The 13,404-nt window shown below is 58.4% G+C and overlaps 7 protein-coding genes across 7 annotated transcripts; 5 read left to right on the top strand and 2 right to left on the bottom strand.

Annotated features, from left to right (window-relative positions):
• Positions 1-62: 62 nt before the first annotated feature.
• Positions 63-2,288, top strand: DBP7 (RNA helicase; the record flags this gene model as incomplete). The annotated part of the gene is made up of 1 exon (XM_056206996.1): positions 63-2,288. One exon carries the CDS (start codon positions 63-65, stop codon positions 2,286-2,288), a length of 2,226 nt encoding a protein of 741 aa, XP_056062971.1.
• Positions 2,289-2,298: 10 nt separating this feature from the next.
• Positions 2,299-3,531, bottom strand: MVES1_002163 (uncharacterized protein; the record flags this gene model as incomplete). Its single annotated transcript, XM_056206995.1, has 1 exon — positions 2,299-3,531. One exon carries the CDS (start codon positions 3,529-3,531, stop codon positions 2,299-2,301), a length of 1,233 nt encoding a protein of 410 aa, XP_056062970.1.
• A 70-nt stretch (positions 3,532-3,601) lies between these two features.
• On the bottom strand, positions 3,602-6,243 carry VTC4 (vacuolar transporter chaperone; the record flags this gene model as incomplete). The annotated part of the gene is made up of 2 exons (XM_056206994.1): positions 3,602-6,016; positions 6,046-6,243. The coding sequence occupies 2 exons, from the start codon at positions 6,241-6,243 to the stop codon at positions 3,602-3,604; spliced, it is 2,613 nt and encodes an 870-aa protein (XP_056062969.1).
• Positions 6,244-6,988: 745 nt separating this feature from the next.
• On the top strand, positions 6,989-8,428 carry COX15 (Cytochrome c oxidase assembly protein cox15; the record flags this gene model as incomplete). The annotated part of the gene is made up of 1 exon (XM_056206993.1): positions 6,989-8,428. One exon carries the CDS (start codon positions 6,989-6,991, stop codon positions 8,426-8,428), a length of 1,440 nt encoding a protein of 479 aa, XP_056062968.1.
• Positions 8,429-8,481: 53 nt separating this feature from the next.
• Positions 8,482-9,301, top strand: MVES1_002160 (uncharacterized protein; the record flags this gene model as incomplete). The annotated part of the gene is made up of 3 exons (XM_056206992.1): positions 8,482-8,790; positions 8,817-9,121; positions 9,151-9,301. The coding sequence occupies 3 exons, from the start codon at positions 8,482-8,484 to the stop codon at positions 9,299-9,301; spliced, it is 765 nt and encodes a 254-aa protein (XP_056062967.1).
• Positions 9,302-9,618: 317 nt separating this feature from the next.
• MVES1_002159 (uncharacterized protein) lies at positions 9,619-11,000 on the top strand (the record flags this gene model as incomplete). Its single annotated transcript, XM_056206991.1, has 2 exons — positions 9,619-10,012; positions 10,042-11,000. The coding sequence occupies 2 exons, from the start codon at positions 9,619-9,621 to the stop codon at positions 10,998-11,000; spliced, it is 1,353 nt and encodes a 450-aa protein (XP_056062966.1).
• A 112-nt stretch (positions 11,001-11,112) lies between these two features.
• On the top strand, positions 11,113-13,338 carry MVES1_002158 (uncharacterized protein; the record flags this gene model as incomplete). Its single annotated transcript, XM_056206990.1, has 1 exon — positions 11,113-13,338. The coding sequence occupies one exon, from the start codon at positions 11,113-11,115 to the stop codon at positions 13,336-13,338; it is 2,226 nt and encodes a 741-aa protein (XP_056062965.1).
• Positions 13,339-13,404: the final 66 nt, after the last annotated feature.

Raw genomic sequence — 13,404 nt, 5'->3', positions numbered from 1 at the left:
AGGGCTGACTAAGGAGAAAGTGGAGCACCGAAAAAAAAAGTGCCTGGGCTTTTGCAGTGACCATGGAGGAGGATGATTTGCTTTTGAATTTTGATACATCTGCGCCGCTACCCGCGAAGAAACGGCGGCAAAACAGCCATGGACAAGCACATAAACGCGCTCATTTAGGAGATGACTCCACGGAGCACCCCGCGCATAAGCGAGCTCGCGAAAATCCATCAGACCGCCGCACCATCGACATAGCCAGGAAAATAACACAGGCACATACTCACAGCGCGCCTAAGACTACTGGCTACGTCTCTTCTCTTTTTGCGCGCAATGATACCCTTGCAGCTGAGCCTGAAGATGTGCCTCAAGCGAGTCCAATTGCGCCTTCGAATGCGCCCGTTCTGGACGGTACATTTGAAGGCCTTGGCCTCGATCCGCTTATTGCGCGGCACTTGCGCGCGAGAATGGGCATAGACGGACGTCCCACAGAAATTCAACAGCGGGCCATCCCGCCGTTGCTTGCTGTGCCTCCGCAAATGGGCTGTGAACGGGACATTCTTGTGCAGGCACAAACGGGAAGCGGCAAGACACTGACCTATTTACTTCCCATCATCCAGTCACTTCTCCCTCTTTCGCAAGAGAGTTTTATTGATCGCAGTGTAGGCACACTTTCCATTATCCTTGCTCCGTCGCGCGAACTAGCACGCCAAATCTATACCGTGCTGGAACGCCTACTCACGCTATCGCTAGCATCCACAGACCAAGACGACCAAGCCCCGAAACGCTATTCGCGCTGGATTGTACCTGGCCTGCTCACAGGCGGGAGCACCAAAAACCATGAAAAGCAGCGCTTGCGGAAAGGCTGCTCGATCCTCGTTGCTACGCCGGGGCGGCTTCTGGACCACTTGCAAAACACATCGAGCCTGGATGTAGGCAAGTGTCGGTGGCTTGTGTTGGACGAAGCTGACCGGTTACTTGAGATGGGCTTCCAGGAGCAGCTGGAAGGGATTATTAAGGCGCTCGATGGCCGACGCCGACTTGCGCTTGGCGCAGCACGCGACGCGATGCTCAAAAGCGAGGCACTTGCACCCGGCGATAAAGACGATGCACACGTTGTCGATTCGCTCGGTGTCTCCTGGTGGGCGGTTCCGCGGCGGCTGATTCTGTGTTCTGCGACACTCGACGAGCGTGTTCAAGCATTTTCCGGCACAACGCTGCGCAACCCCTTGCTTGTACGCGCCGGGGCCGACACTGAGACACACGCGGAACAAGATGGCCCTACCTTTTCCGCACCGTCGCAGTTACAACAGCACGCGGTAGTAACAGCGCCCAAGCTTCGTCTTGTCGCGCTTGTCGCGCTCTTGCGGCACACAATCCCGCGCATGGCTGATGTGGACAAGATAGGACCAGCACGTGTGATTGTGTTTATATCGGCCACAGACAGCGTGAATTTTCACTGGGAAGCACTGGGCGGCGCCAAGATGCGCTCTGTGGAGCAGCCCAAAGAGCCAGACGCGACCGAAAAAGAGCCCGCGTCCCTCGCTCAGTACAGCGAGCTGCTTCCCAACACGCCCATATTTCGCTTGCACGGGTCCATGCCGCAAAAGGAGCGTATTGCATCGTTGCGCGCATTCCAGACACTTTCGACGGAGCAGCCATGCCGAGGCGGCGTACTGCTATGTACGCCCGTCGCATCGCGTGGCCTCGACCTTCCCGATGTTCGCTGCGTGATTCAGATGGACGTGCCAACCGAAGGCGGCGCAGAAGAGTACGTACACCGCATTGGGCGTACAGCACGTGCAGGGCGCCAGGGTACGAGCTGGCTCATGCTCCTCCCCCACGAAGAGCCATGGCTCCAAACTTTGGAGCGCCGTGTCGTTGTCCGAGAGGCGACAGGCATGCACCCCCCCAAAATCACAGTCGTCGGTATCGACACGGTGCTGTTCGAAGGATTTGGCGGCGCATTTCGCGAGTACGAATCGCGAGCGACCGACGTCCAAATGGCCGTTGAGCGCTGGGTGTTGCGCGACGAGAAGCACACCTCGCTTGCCCGTACCGCGTTCCTAGCGTATATCCGCGCTTATGCGACGCATCCCGCTGCAGAAAAAGCGCTTTTCAACGTGAACCAATTGCACCTTGGCCACCTTGCCAAAGCATTTGCGCTGCGCGAAGCGCCAAACACGGTGCAGAAACTGGCCAAGCGCGAACACGACAAGAAGGCAAAAGAGAAACCAAAACGCGATGCGATGCGCGAGCAACATGCGCGGATGATGGCGCATCTTCCTGCAGAGAGTATGTAGACTATGTATTCTAATCGCTCCTGGACCGCTTTGCGGCGCCGACTTGAGGCGGTGCGTCACGCTTGCGCTTGTCGCCACCACGCCCACGGAATCCGCCGCGGCCACGACCCCGGCCGCGCCCACCGCGCCCGCCGCGCGGCGCACTTCGATCGGCCTCACGGCGGTCGAGCAAAAAGTTAGCGCGGAACTTGGCGCGCTCGACGTAAAAGTCCTTGGCGTTGTCCTCCTCGACGCGCTCCCACACGACCGGCTGCCCGCCCACGGTGATTGTTTTGCCTTTGATCTCCTCGAGCTTGGAGTCGGAGACGGGCTCGCGGAATCCTACAGCGCCGCTCTCAGCGTCGCCCGGAAACTCTACAAACGAGGTGGGATGCAATGTAGTAAGCGTGTCTTTTAAATCTTTCCAGCTGCCGCCCTTGCCGGCGCCAGAGAAGCGCAAGACACTTTGTGCAGGGAAAACAACCTGCTCCGCATCGATGGAGCCATCGGGGTGGGTGGTGAGCGTCTTGCCGTTGTACTCAAACTCGAGCGGCTCTGTGCGGCTAGCGCCGGCATTGTGGCTGCCGCTGTTGCGCTCGCGCTCCAACTCGCGGAACGCGTTAAACTTGCGTGGACCCTTGCCAGACCTGCTGTTGGGGTCGATCCCCTTCTCCTTCATCTTCATCTCCACGTATGCGGGTTTGCTCATTACCTGAAGCTTGATGTCTTTGAACGCAATGCCGTGCCCGCCATCCTCGACGGGATTTTCGGCGCTTGCCGATTTCAAAAAGGTCGCCATTTCCGGCGCACTCGCAAACTCGACAAACACGCTGTTCTTAAACTTGCGTGGCACCTCCGTCTCGCGGCGCATACGCACGCCGTTAATTTTGCCAAACTGTGCAAAAAAAGACTCGAGTTCGCCCTGCAGGCTTTCGTACTCATCCGGAAACCCTTTGGCATAAATGCTGCGCGCATGCACGTCCGGAACCTGGACAAGCTCCTTGGTGCGGCGCACATGGCTGCCCGCCTCGTTCACCTCAAGCAACGAAGCAGAGTTGCGCAGTGCGTCGGCAATGCCCGCCTCGCCAATCGCATCGCGAATCGGCTGCATGCGCTTGAACGAGGCAATCATTGATATAGGCACCCAGCCCTGCGGGTCCTTGCGCGTCTGCGAGAAGAGAAACTTGTCAAACGGCAAATTCGAGTCGGCAAAGTAGAACTCAACCTGGTTCAAGGCATTCTTTTTCGTTTCCTCGTCGCTCATCGCGGCACGGACAGGGGCAAGCACGCACCAGAAAAAAAATTATCACACGTGACAGGCTAGGCGCTACGTGCTAATTGAGGACGCCGCGGAGGAGACGCAGGTGGGGTGCTTCCCAGTAGCGCATCAGAAAGTTGACTAGAGTGACGGCAAGCAGGGCAAAGCAAATAAATGTAGGGCCATACGCGTCCGAGTAGACGTTCGAGGAGCTACGCTCGCGGATCTTGAGCGCGCGCCATACGTACAACACGCCAGAGTAGGCGACGGCAAAGAGGGCAATAAGGGTAAAAAGCGCGCTGGTGACAAGCCCGGCACGGTCGCCAACGTGCTGAAAGTTCAGCAGACCGGTGGCAATCGAAGCAAGCATCACACTAAACTCAAGCCACTTTAAAAAGGTGCGCTCATTCGCAAAGTACACCTTGGGTTCCACACGGATAGGGACTGAAACGCGCTTGCCGGACTCGGCATGAAGGTTGGTGACGTATTCGACGCCTGTAGGAGGCTGTCCGCCTGTCCCGCGCGGTTCTTCTTCGTCGCGGCCTTGGAGAGCACGAATGGCACGCTCATCTTCGTCTTCTTGCTCTTGCTCTGGGTCCTGCTCCTGGCCCTCATTCTCCGTGCGTCCGCTGTGCCAAAGACGCGAAATGTTTTTGAGGCCGAAACGGTCCAGGTAATTTTTGTCAAACACATTGGAGGGCGACAATATATCCTGGCGCGTGGGCGCGGCGTGAGTTGGCAACTGCGTGTGACGTGTGGTGGCTGCAGTGGGTGCTTTGGACGCTTCGCTTTGCGCCCCTTCGGACTCTTTGCGGTGCTCAACAAGGTATTTTTCGCGAGCAGCGCGAATCTCCTTGATCCGCGGGTCAAACGTAGAAAGTCCGACATTCTCTGCCTCGCGCTGTGCATCTGCAATGTGCGACTTGTTGACGTGATCGTCGTTGCCTTCAAACTCGTCCTCAGATTCGGGCTCGTTGTATGGCTGGAGCTTGCCGCTGCTCGTGTCCGACTTGCCCGAGCTGTGGTGGGGTCGGTCAAGCGCCAAATCCATCGACACGGGCTTACGGATATCAATGTCCATCTGCGGCAGCCAAAAGGGCACGAGATCGACCCGGTTCGACAAGAGCGTCGCACAACCGTGTATAAACTTGGAGAACTTAGGCACGGCCTCAACCAAGTGGCTAGAGACGAGCTGGCGAACCCACTTGGGGGGCTCTTGGCCCATCTGGGTCTGCAGCTTGACTTCGAGCACACCGTAGGGGAAGCGCTCGGCGTCACCAGCGGGAAGCTGGTCAAAGGGATAATCAATGCCAATGTCCATACGACGCCAATTGTTGCCGGCGCGCTGCACACCGTCCCAGTTGTCCTCACGAACAAGAGTGAGTTCAGTGTCGAGCGAGATACGAACGCGCGCATCGCCGGGGAGCTGGAAAGCCGTGCGATTGTAAAATGAGCGCATGACGGGAACAAGTTGGCGAGTGACGACCGCATATTGGACCTCGTTCGCGAGCTGCAGCATTGGCTCAATTTCCTTTTCGGTCTTTTTGCCTTTCTTGCAGAGATCATCAAAGGTTTTGTCCATGGTGTGCTCGCCGCTCATATAGGAGTTGACAAACTCTTCCTTAATGGGAAAACGCGCCTTGACACTCTTTTCGCCAGTCCAGTCTTCGCGGTGCGTCTTGCGCTCCACAAAGATAGTCTTGTTGTCCATACCACCATACCAGCGAAGACGAATCGCCTCGGCGCCTTCCGTCTTTTCCAGACGGCCCAGGTAGAGCTCGAGATCCTCGTTGTCGTAGTAGATCGAAGTAATTGCACTGTCCTCTCGTTGGTACTCTTTCTCGTCGTTAAACACAAGCACAGGAAGATGCTTGAGAATAAAGAGCTTGAGAGGGACAATATTGTCGGGGTGGACCCAGTACTTGGTCGTTTGGCGGACAAAGGCGCTCTGAGAGCCGCCGGCACTAGCATCGCCTTGCACGGGGCTGCCGCGCGTATGTACGATATCAAACAGCTTCGAGAGCTTGATAATAAGCGCATCGTAGTTCTCCTTGTAGAAGGGGCGCGTGTTCAAATAGTGCTGCACAAACTCCTTGCGCAGCAAACGGCCCGTCTGCTTGTCGTGCTTCTTGACTATCTTGAGAAAGCCTGTGTAATTGAGCTTGGTGAAAAGCGCAAGGTCATGCACATCAGCAATTACGCTCGCAAGTTGCTCCTCAAGGTCGAGGAAACGCTCTTCCAAAACGTCGCCTGCCTCGCTGTCGCTGTCGAACTCGTCATCGGAGCCGGCGTTATGGTGTGCTTGATACATCATCTCGCGATGCACGCCTTCCTGCTCGCCAGAAGACTGCGTGTGATGATGTGGTGGATGGCCAGATGCACTGGTAGAGGCGTGGCCAAGCGACGCATCCGATGCGTGGCTGTTCTTGAGCGAGAGCAGCTGCTGAACGCCTTGGTTTACGTGCTCGATGCGGCCCATAATCTCGCCCACCTGTTGTCAGCTTGTGCCTAAAAACGCACCTTTGATTTTTGGAACGAGTACACCTTGTCGAGCTCTTTGCTGAGCTCCTTAACAAACTCGTCCTCATCTTTGTCCGACCAAACGCCATGGTTCTCCGCCATGCAGCGCTTGATCTCTTTCTTGAGGTCAGAATACTGCAGGTACGCCTCCGACCATTCCGGATACAAAGATGTTTTGATGGTCCTTCCGAATTTCATCGTGCCGAATAGGGAGCACTGTCGAAAATGGGAGCGTGCAGTGTGGACGTAGCGCAGCGGCACGCTTCGCACCGTTCCGTGCGCCAGGCTTGCATAACGGGCTTGCACCACGTGGCTGATCAAAAAATAGCGAGTCGTTTCGGGTGCGCTACGCACGTGTACAGGCGCACGGGCAATGAACTGGGCGTTGGTAAATGAACACCGTTCGTCAATTAGTCATTTTTTGCGGCAGGTCGAGGGCCGTGCGCATGGGCCATGGTGGGAGAGGCTACGCATGCACTGGGGTACGTCCAGAAAAGAGCGAGATCAGGTAGTGGGTACGTGTGCAACAATGGCTGTAGCGGTACTTTCTGTGATTGTTGCTGGCTACGTATAAAAGCAAAGCAGCGCCTACAGTTCGTACAAATATATTAAACGTGGGCGGCACATGCGTGCCGTACACAGCCGCGTTGTTGCTGCGCGCGTGCCGCCACTCCCCATAATTTACTTGCGCCGTGCCGCGCAGCGCTGCGCCGCAAAATTGCCTGGTACGTTAATACGAGGCATCCGATTCGGTCTTGCCACGTGACCTTTGTGCGTTGCTTTGTGCTTCGCGTCCTCGCTTGCCAGCATGAGCGCTGTACGGAGCCGCAGTGCGCTCTTGCGCATTGCGCGTATGCCGCTATGGACGCGGTGTAATGCATTAAAAATGCGTCCTGCAATGCCATGCACTATGCTGACCTTTGCGCTTCCACATCCTAGAAACATGACGGGACACGCCGTTGCGCCCGTGCGTCAACGCATGGCCAACCAGCTCTTATGCCGCCCCCCCGCACTCTTTCGCATGCCACGCATCAACATGCTGCGTACATACACGTCCGCGACGATGGCAGCTGCACCTGCAAGTGCCGCCGCTGCGGAAAAGCCATTGAAGACGGCGAGCCCGATCGTCGCGTTTCACCTGCTTGCGTGCGCCGCGCTCGTTTTCCTCATCATTCTTGTCGGTGGAATTACGCGTTTGACAGAATCTGGTCTCTCTATTACCGAGTGGAATCCCGGCCTGAAAGGAATGCGGCTCCCACACACGGAGGAGGAATGGACCGCGGAATGGGACAAGTACAAAGAATCCCCTGAGTTCAAATTGCTCAATTTCAACATGACACTCCAAGATTTCAAGAAAATATTTCTATGGGAATGGTCGCACCGGGTTCTTGGCCGGTTTATCGGCGTGTTCTTCATCGTGCCTGCGGCCTACTTTTGCGTGCGCCGCGGAATGACCACGCCCGAGATCCGGCGGAAGCTATTGTATATTGGACTGGGTATCGGTTTCCAAGGCCTTCTTGGCTGGATCATGGTGGCGAGCGGGCTCAAGAACCCGTATGATGATGAGTCTGCAATGGCAGAGCCGCGTCCTGAATGGACGCCGCGCGTGAGTCACTTCCGCCTTGCGGCGCACCTCGGTGCAGCTTTTGCCCTATACATGGGCATGGTTTATACCGCTGTCACGATCCTCCGTGATACAGGCATCTCGCGCGGCCTTGCCCCGGGTGCCAAGCCCGAGACGTACGCCAAAGCAACGTCGCTACTTTCCACGCTGAACAGTCCTGCATTGCGCAAGTACCGACGCGTAGCGCTGGCAATGACTGGGCTTGTGTGTGTGACAGTGATGTACGGCGCGTTTGTCGCTGGTCTCGATGCGGGCCTCGTCTACAGCGAATTCCCGAAAATGGGGACGGGCCTGCTGCCCCCTAAAGAGGAGCTGATGGATGTGCGCTACGTTGTGCGCAAAGGCGGTGCGCAGGATGAGCAAGAATTTGAGTCTGCGCGTTTATTCCTTGGGAACGTTACACAGAACCCAGTCACTGTGCAAGCCATTCACCGGTACTTGGGCCTGACGACACTCACGTCTGCATTCATCTTCCTTTTCTACTCCAAAAAACGCAAGCACATGTTGCCGTATTTGACGCCGCGGTTTGCGGCAGGCGCTGCACACATGTCTGGATTGCAGGCCTTGCTGGGTATTTTCACGCTCATCTACATGGTCCCACTCCCACTGGCATCGATGCATCAGGGCGGCGCAGTAGTCTTGCTCACGTTCATGACATGTGTCCTTGCATCCATCCGTCGCCCCGGACAAGCAATCCAGGCGTTTGCAAAAGCGCGCGGCCTGCTCAAGCCACATGCACCCACAGCCACACACACATAGCCATGTATAAGAAGAAGCACTTTCACTACATGTGGAGGTTCGCAGCGCCGACCATGTTTCCGCTTCCGGCGCATGAACGCGAGGCATTCTTTGCGCTACTTGACGAGTACTTTGCACAGCGCCCACAGTATGCGCCGCCGAGATTTGAGTCACGGCCGGTAGCGGCTGAGACTGCACCTGCACCTGCACCTGCACCTGCACCTGCGCCTGCGCCTGTAGGCGGTGCCGCCGGGAAACGTCCGCCGCCGCCGCGCCGTGGCGAAGCACAAGCCTCTGTGCCTGTTGTGCAGGATCACACACGTTCTGTTCCATCCATTGGCCATACAGAGGCCCATAAACCTGCGGGATTGCAAACGACCAAGGTACGTGAGAGCAGCGCTGACCACAGTCGTTTGGCTTTATGAATACGTCCTCTGCCGGTGCAGCTGTCGGATCTGTATTTGGAAAAGCGAGTTCGTCGGCTGGCAAAGCCACTCTCAATGCTGGAAACCGGCTACACACGCACTTTTCTAAGCCGGCAGAGCAAAGTGCCGGTAAACCTGCATCTGATTACTATGCGGGCGGTGCGAATGTAGCATCACCGCCCACATACACACCAGCGCCCGCGTCTCCATCCGCAGCGGCTTCGACTGCGGTTGCGAGCAGCACGCCTGTAGTGCCGCCGAATAGTAGCGAAGCCGTTGCACTATACGCGTACGTACTGCGAAACACACTAACAATAGTTTTGCAGGCACCGAGCCCGGCGACTTGCGCGTCGATGAAGGCGAGCGCATTTTTCTCACCGAGGCCGTCAGTGCCGAGTGGTGGCGCGCACAAAGCACAGATGGTACACGCGCCGGTATTGTCCCTGCAAACTATGTGCAAAAGCTGTAGCCACAAAGTTGCTGGAAACTGACTGTGTAGTCGTAATTCCTATGTATTCGTCACTGAAGCGGCGGCAATTTGCGTCGAGTGTGCAAGACTGCTTTTCCGCACGCCTCGCAAGCGGCAAGCGGCGCCAAGTGTTCCGATTGCGCTGCGCCACGCCGTGCCACGCGTTGCGGCGTAACGCGTGCTCCACCTAAGCCACGTGCTTAACCACGTGTTCTCCGCGCGTGGGGGCAACGCGGGTAAACGTGGCTGCCCGCGTGGCGAGGAGCCTCGTGTTTTTCGCCACGAGGCAAGCAAGGCTTGGGCGCGCGCGAGAGAACATGAGCAAGCACCTTGGCTTCGATTCATCGTCTGCAGTACACCACGACTCGGCACATCCGTCGATCGTCACGCTTGCACCGTTTGAAGCTGCCAACAGAGGGACGCACTATTCGATGAACACCGGTTCTGGCAAACCGGAATTGAACGACGTCTCCTTTCAGGGCAACCACTCGAGCGCTTACTCGCACGGAGCCCCCTACAAGAAGAGCGGTACCGAGGTTGATCGCCACTCTATGGCTCAGTCAACTGCGCAAATGGATCCGAACTTGACCGGGTCGCGTCGCCACGACGGCGGGCAGTCTGGGTACGGTGTCCGGCAAGACCAGGCCTACAGGCTCGACCTGCTGCAGACGGACCCTAATTTGGAGTCTGGCGAAGGCGCGTCTGACCAAGGTACGCACGCGCGCATTTCCTAACAACAGACCATGTGACACGCGCATTCCCCTTTTTGTCCAACTCCATCGGCACGCAAGAGTCTGACGGGCGGCAAGCCATCTTCCCGCCCAACTTCTCGGGTGTCGCGCATGAGGATGCGTACAAAAAGGTGTCTGAGAGTGACGGTATGCACGGCATGACTGCGCCGCCGCCGCTTGGTGCGGAGAGTGGCGCGAGTATGCACTCCAAGTCGCGGCGCGATTCATCGTACGATTCAACGTCGGAGAAGAAGGATACGCCGTACAGCCGCAGCCCCAGCTTGCGTGTGACGCACAAGATCGCAGAGCGCAAGCGCCGAAAAGAAATGAAGGAGCTCTTTGACGAGCTCAAGGAGTATGTCCCGGTGGACCGCGGCCCAAAGACAAGCAAGGGCGACATCCTCACCAAGGCTGTACTCCAATTCCAAACGCTCCACCGCGAGCGCGAGCATTTGATCGAGGCGCTTGAAGCCGCGCACCACGAGCTGAACCAGCTCCGCCAAGTCGCCGGCGGCGATGCAAGCGGCAACTTGCAATCGCATGTGTACCCTCATTCGTCCAATGCACAGTACCTCTCTCGTTCCTCGGATGCGCGACTCCATGGAGGCATTGTCGGCGCACAGGACCAACACGTTGCGATGAGCCGCGACAAGTCGGACGGTGCGCAAGTGGGCCTTGCGCAGCCCGGCACGCGCAACGAATCCTTCCTCCTCGATCGCCTACGGCAAGGGGACGAGGGCGTGCACCCTAGCTTCAAACAGCTGGACCAAAGCGCGGGCGTGCTGGACCAGTCGCTCGGCGCACCGCGCCCTTTTCAGCCCGAGTACCAGTCTGGGCTGGACCTGAACGCATCGTCAGAGGCTGCCTCGCTTTCTGACCAGCGCACCGATGCGTCGAGCCGCCAGCTACCTCGTGAGGGAGGTAGTGCTATCATGTCCGGGGCGAGTGTTGAAGGACCCACTATGTAATGCTAGTTGATGCGTCCCATAAACAAAAGTTGTGGTATCAAGGGTGTCGGGGAGATAAGCGTTTGGGACGTATGGAAGCCAGCCTGCTCCGGCAGCGTGTGCCCAACGACGCATGGCGCGTGTCTACCCCATTTTCGGCCCCGGCGCAGGGCACGGGGCGGATGCGGGAGAGCTGCACGCAGAAGATATGCAGGCACGGCAGGCGCGGGGTGTACAGGCGCGCGTCGCGGACCTCAAGCAGACGCTGCTTCTCGCACGCGAGGTCGCGCAGACGCCAACACCGTCCCAGCCCATCGTGCGTGCCGTGCGCGGAACAGGTGGCGGCGCGGTGCACCCATTTTTCGCGAAACGCAAAGGGACGAGTGGGTGTGCTGCCCCGACTCTTGGCCATAAACCAGTAGAAGCCGCTGCACCTGCGCCATGGCCAGACGCGCGAACTTTGCACGTCACGCCGCCCACTGATGCTGTATCGCTCCCTCTCACCCTCCCGCACGGCTGGCGCAGACGTACGCAGCGCCAGCCGTGCACGCCACCGCCCCCGTCAGCATTTCCGTACTTGGCGCCGCACGCCGCAGAGACGGCGCCGCGCGTCGAAGCCGAGGCTGCGCTTTGCCACGCCGATACCCAAGCGCATGCCGAGCTGCGCAATCCATACGACTACATTGCCGCGGATATCGCCGCGGCGACGCGCACCGCAGCCATGCCCCCTGCGCTCCACGCCCTCCAAGGCGAGCTACTCGCGATGGGGCCGCACAAGCTCCATACACGCCCGCCCTCCTCGACGTGTACATTGCCGTGGTCCAACGCAGCTCGTCCAACGCGCGCTGAGCACGTCCTTGGCAACGAAGCGTCAGCGTGCTACTTGCGTGACTGGCTCGAAGCGCATCGCGTGTCGTATACAGACGGCCGCAAGCGCCCTGCCAGCCGTGTGCCTCGCAAACGCGGCCGTCGGCGCATGTACGAAGACGGGATGGACTCGGACGAGGGTGAATGGCCTGGCCAATGTTGCCCCCCCGCCGCTGCGCGCACGACCAATTGCATCTTGCTCCAAGGGCCTACCGGTGTCGGCAAGTCTGCCGCCGTGCACGCGTGTGCGCACGAGCTTGGCTTTGCCGTGTTTGAAATGTACCCGGGCATGGGGCGCCGGAGCGGCAAAGAGCTTCTCGCTGCCGTAGGCCAGCTTGGGCGGAACCATCTGGTGGGCGCACACGAGCAGCAAGCGGCGCCGCGCCAGTGTGTCATTCTCCTGGACGAGATCGACGTGCTCTTTGACGACGACGCAGGTTTCTGGCCCGCTGTTGTCGAGCTTGTCGCAGACTCGCAGCGCCCCGTGATTCTCACATGCACAGACGCAAGCAGAGTACCGACGCACGAGCTGCGCATCCAAAAGGTGCTTGCATGGCACGCGCCGCCCCTCGATATCGGTGCCGCGTATCTGCAGCTGCTTGCGTTGAGGCACGGACTTGTTGTGTCGCGCGAAAGTATGCGTACACTCTACCGCGATACCCTCCCTGCGCCGCCAGACGCTGGCAGCGGTGCATTGCATCCACAGACGCATCTATACCCACTAGAGCGAACGTACCAAGCGCTCGATACGCCCGCTTTTGATCTGCGCGCCGCGATTACACAGCTGCAGTGGATATGCTTGGACACACGCGCACGTACCTTGCACCGGCGCGCCAAACACGCCGACGCGCGCGTCGCTGCGTTCTCTATGCGGGGCCCGCCGGCGCTCCAGCGCCTCGGCGCATTGCAGGCCATGGCAGACGCACGCTCGTGTGCAGACGCACTCGACGTCGAGTACAACGAGGCAGCGCCGCTCGATACGCTGCCTGCGTGGCACCGCGCGCATATTTCTCCTATTCCCAGCGCCCAATGCAGGCCGTATACGGCACATGGGGGGCATGCGAAAGCGATGGCCTCGTCGCTGGAACGAGGTGGAATGGATGCTTGGATCTGGTGTACGCAGATGCCATGGTACACAGACAAGCTCGATAATGCGTTGCTCTTTTCTATGCCATCCATCGATCCCGCGCGTGCGTTGCAGACGCGTGCGCTAAACGTGCTCTTGGCGCTCGTGCACCTTTTGCCGTCCGAGCAGCTGCCGCGGCCGGCTGTTGCGTGTGAGTATGCGCCGTATGTGCGAGCGATAATGCGTGTCGAGCGCGCGAAACAGGCTGCGTGGGCACAGTATTTGCATGCGGCGCCGCATGCTGTGCGGTCAACACGCAATTCTGCGCATGTACTGCTGGATTCGTTGGGCGCTACACGGCAGTGGATTCCGTTCGGGCCGAATGAGTGTGCTGCAGGAGAGTATACGAGTTTTCGTGGGGAATGAGGTGTTTACGTGTATATAGCAGTGTCACGGAGACAAGAGATGCGTCCATTGATATATTCGCAAACA

Source organism: Malassezia vespertilionis, chromosome 4 (assembly GCF_029542925.1).
Source record: "Malassezia vespertilionis chromosome 4, complete sequence".
Lineage (NCBI taxonomy): Eukaryota > Fungi > Basidiomycota > Malasseziomycetes > Malasseziales > Malasseziaceae > Malassezia > Malassezia vespertilionis.
Note: the sequence above shows the minus strand (reverse complement) of the source record. Positions and strands in the feature narration are given on the sequence as shown.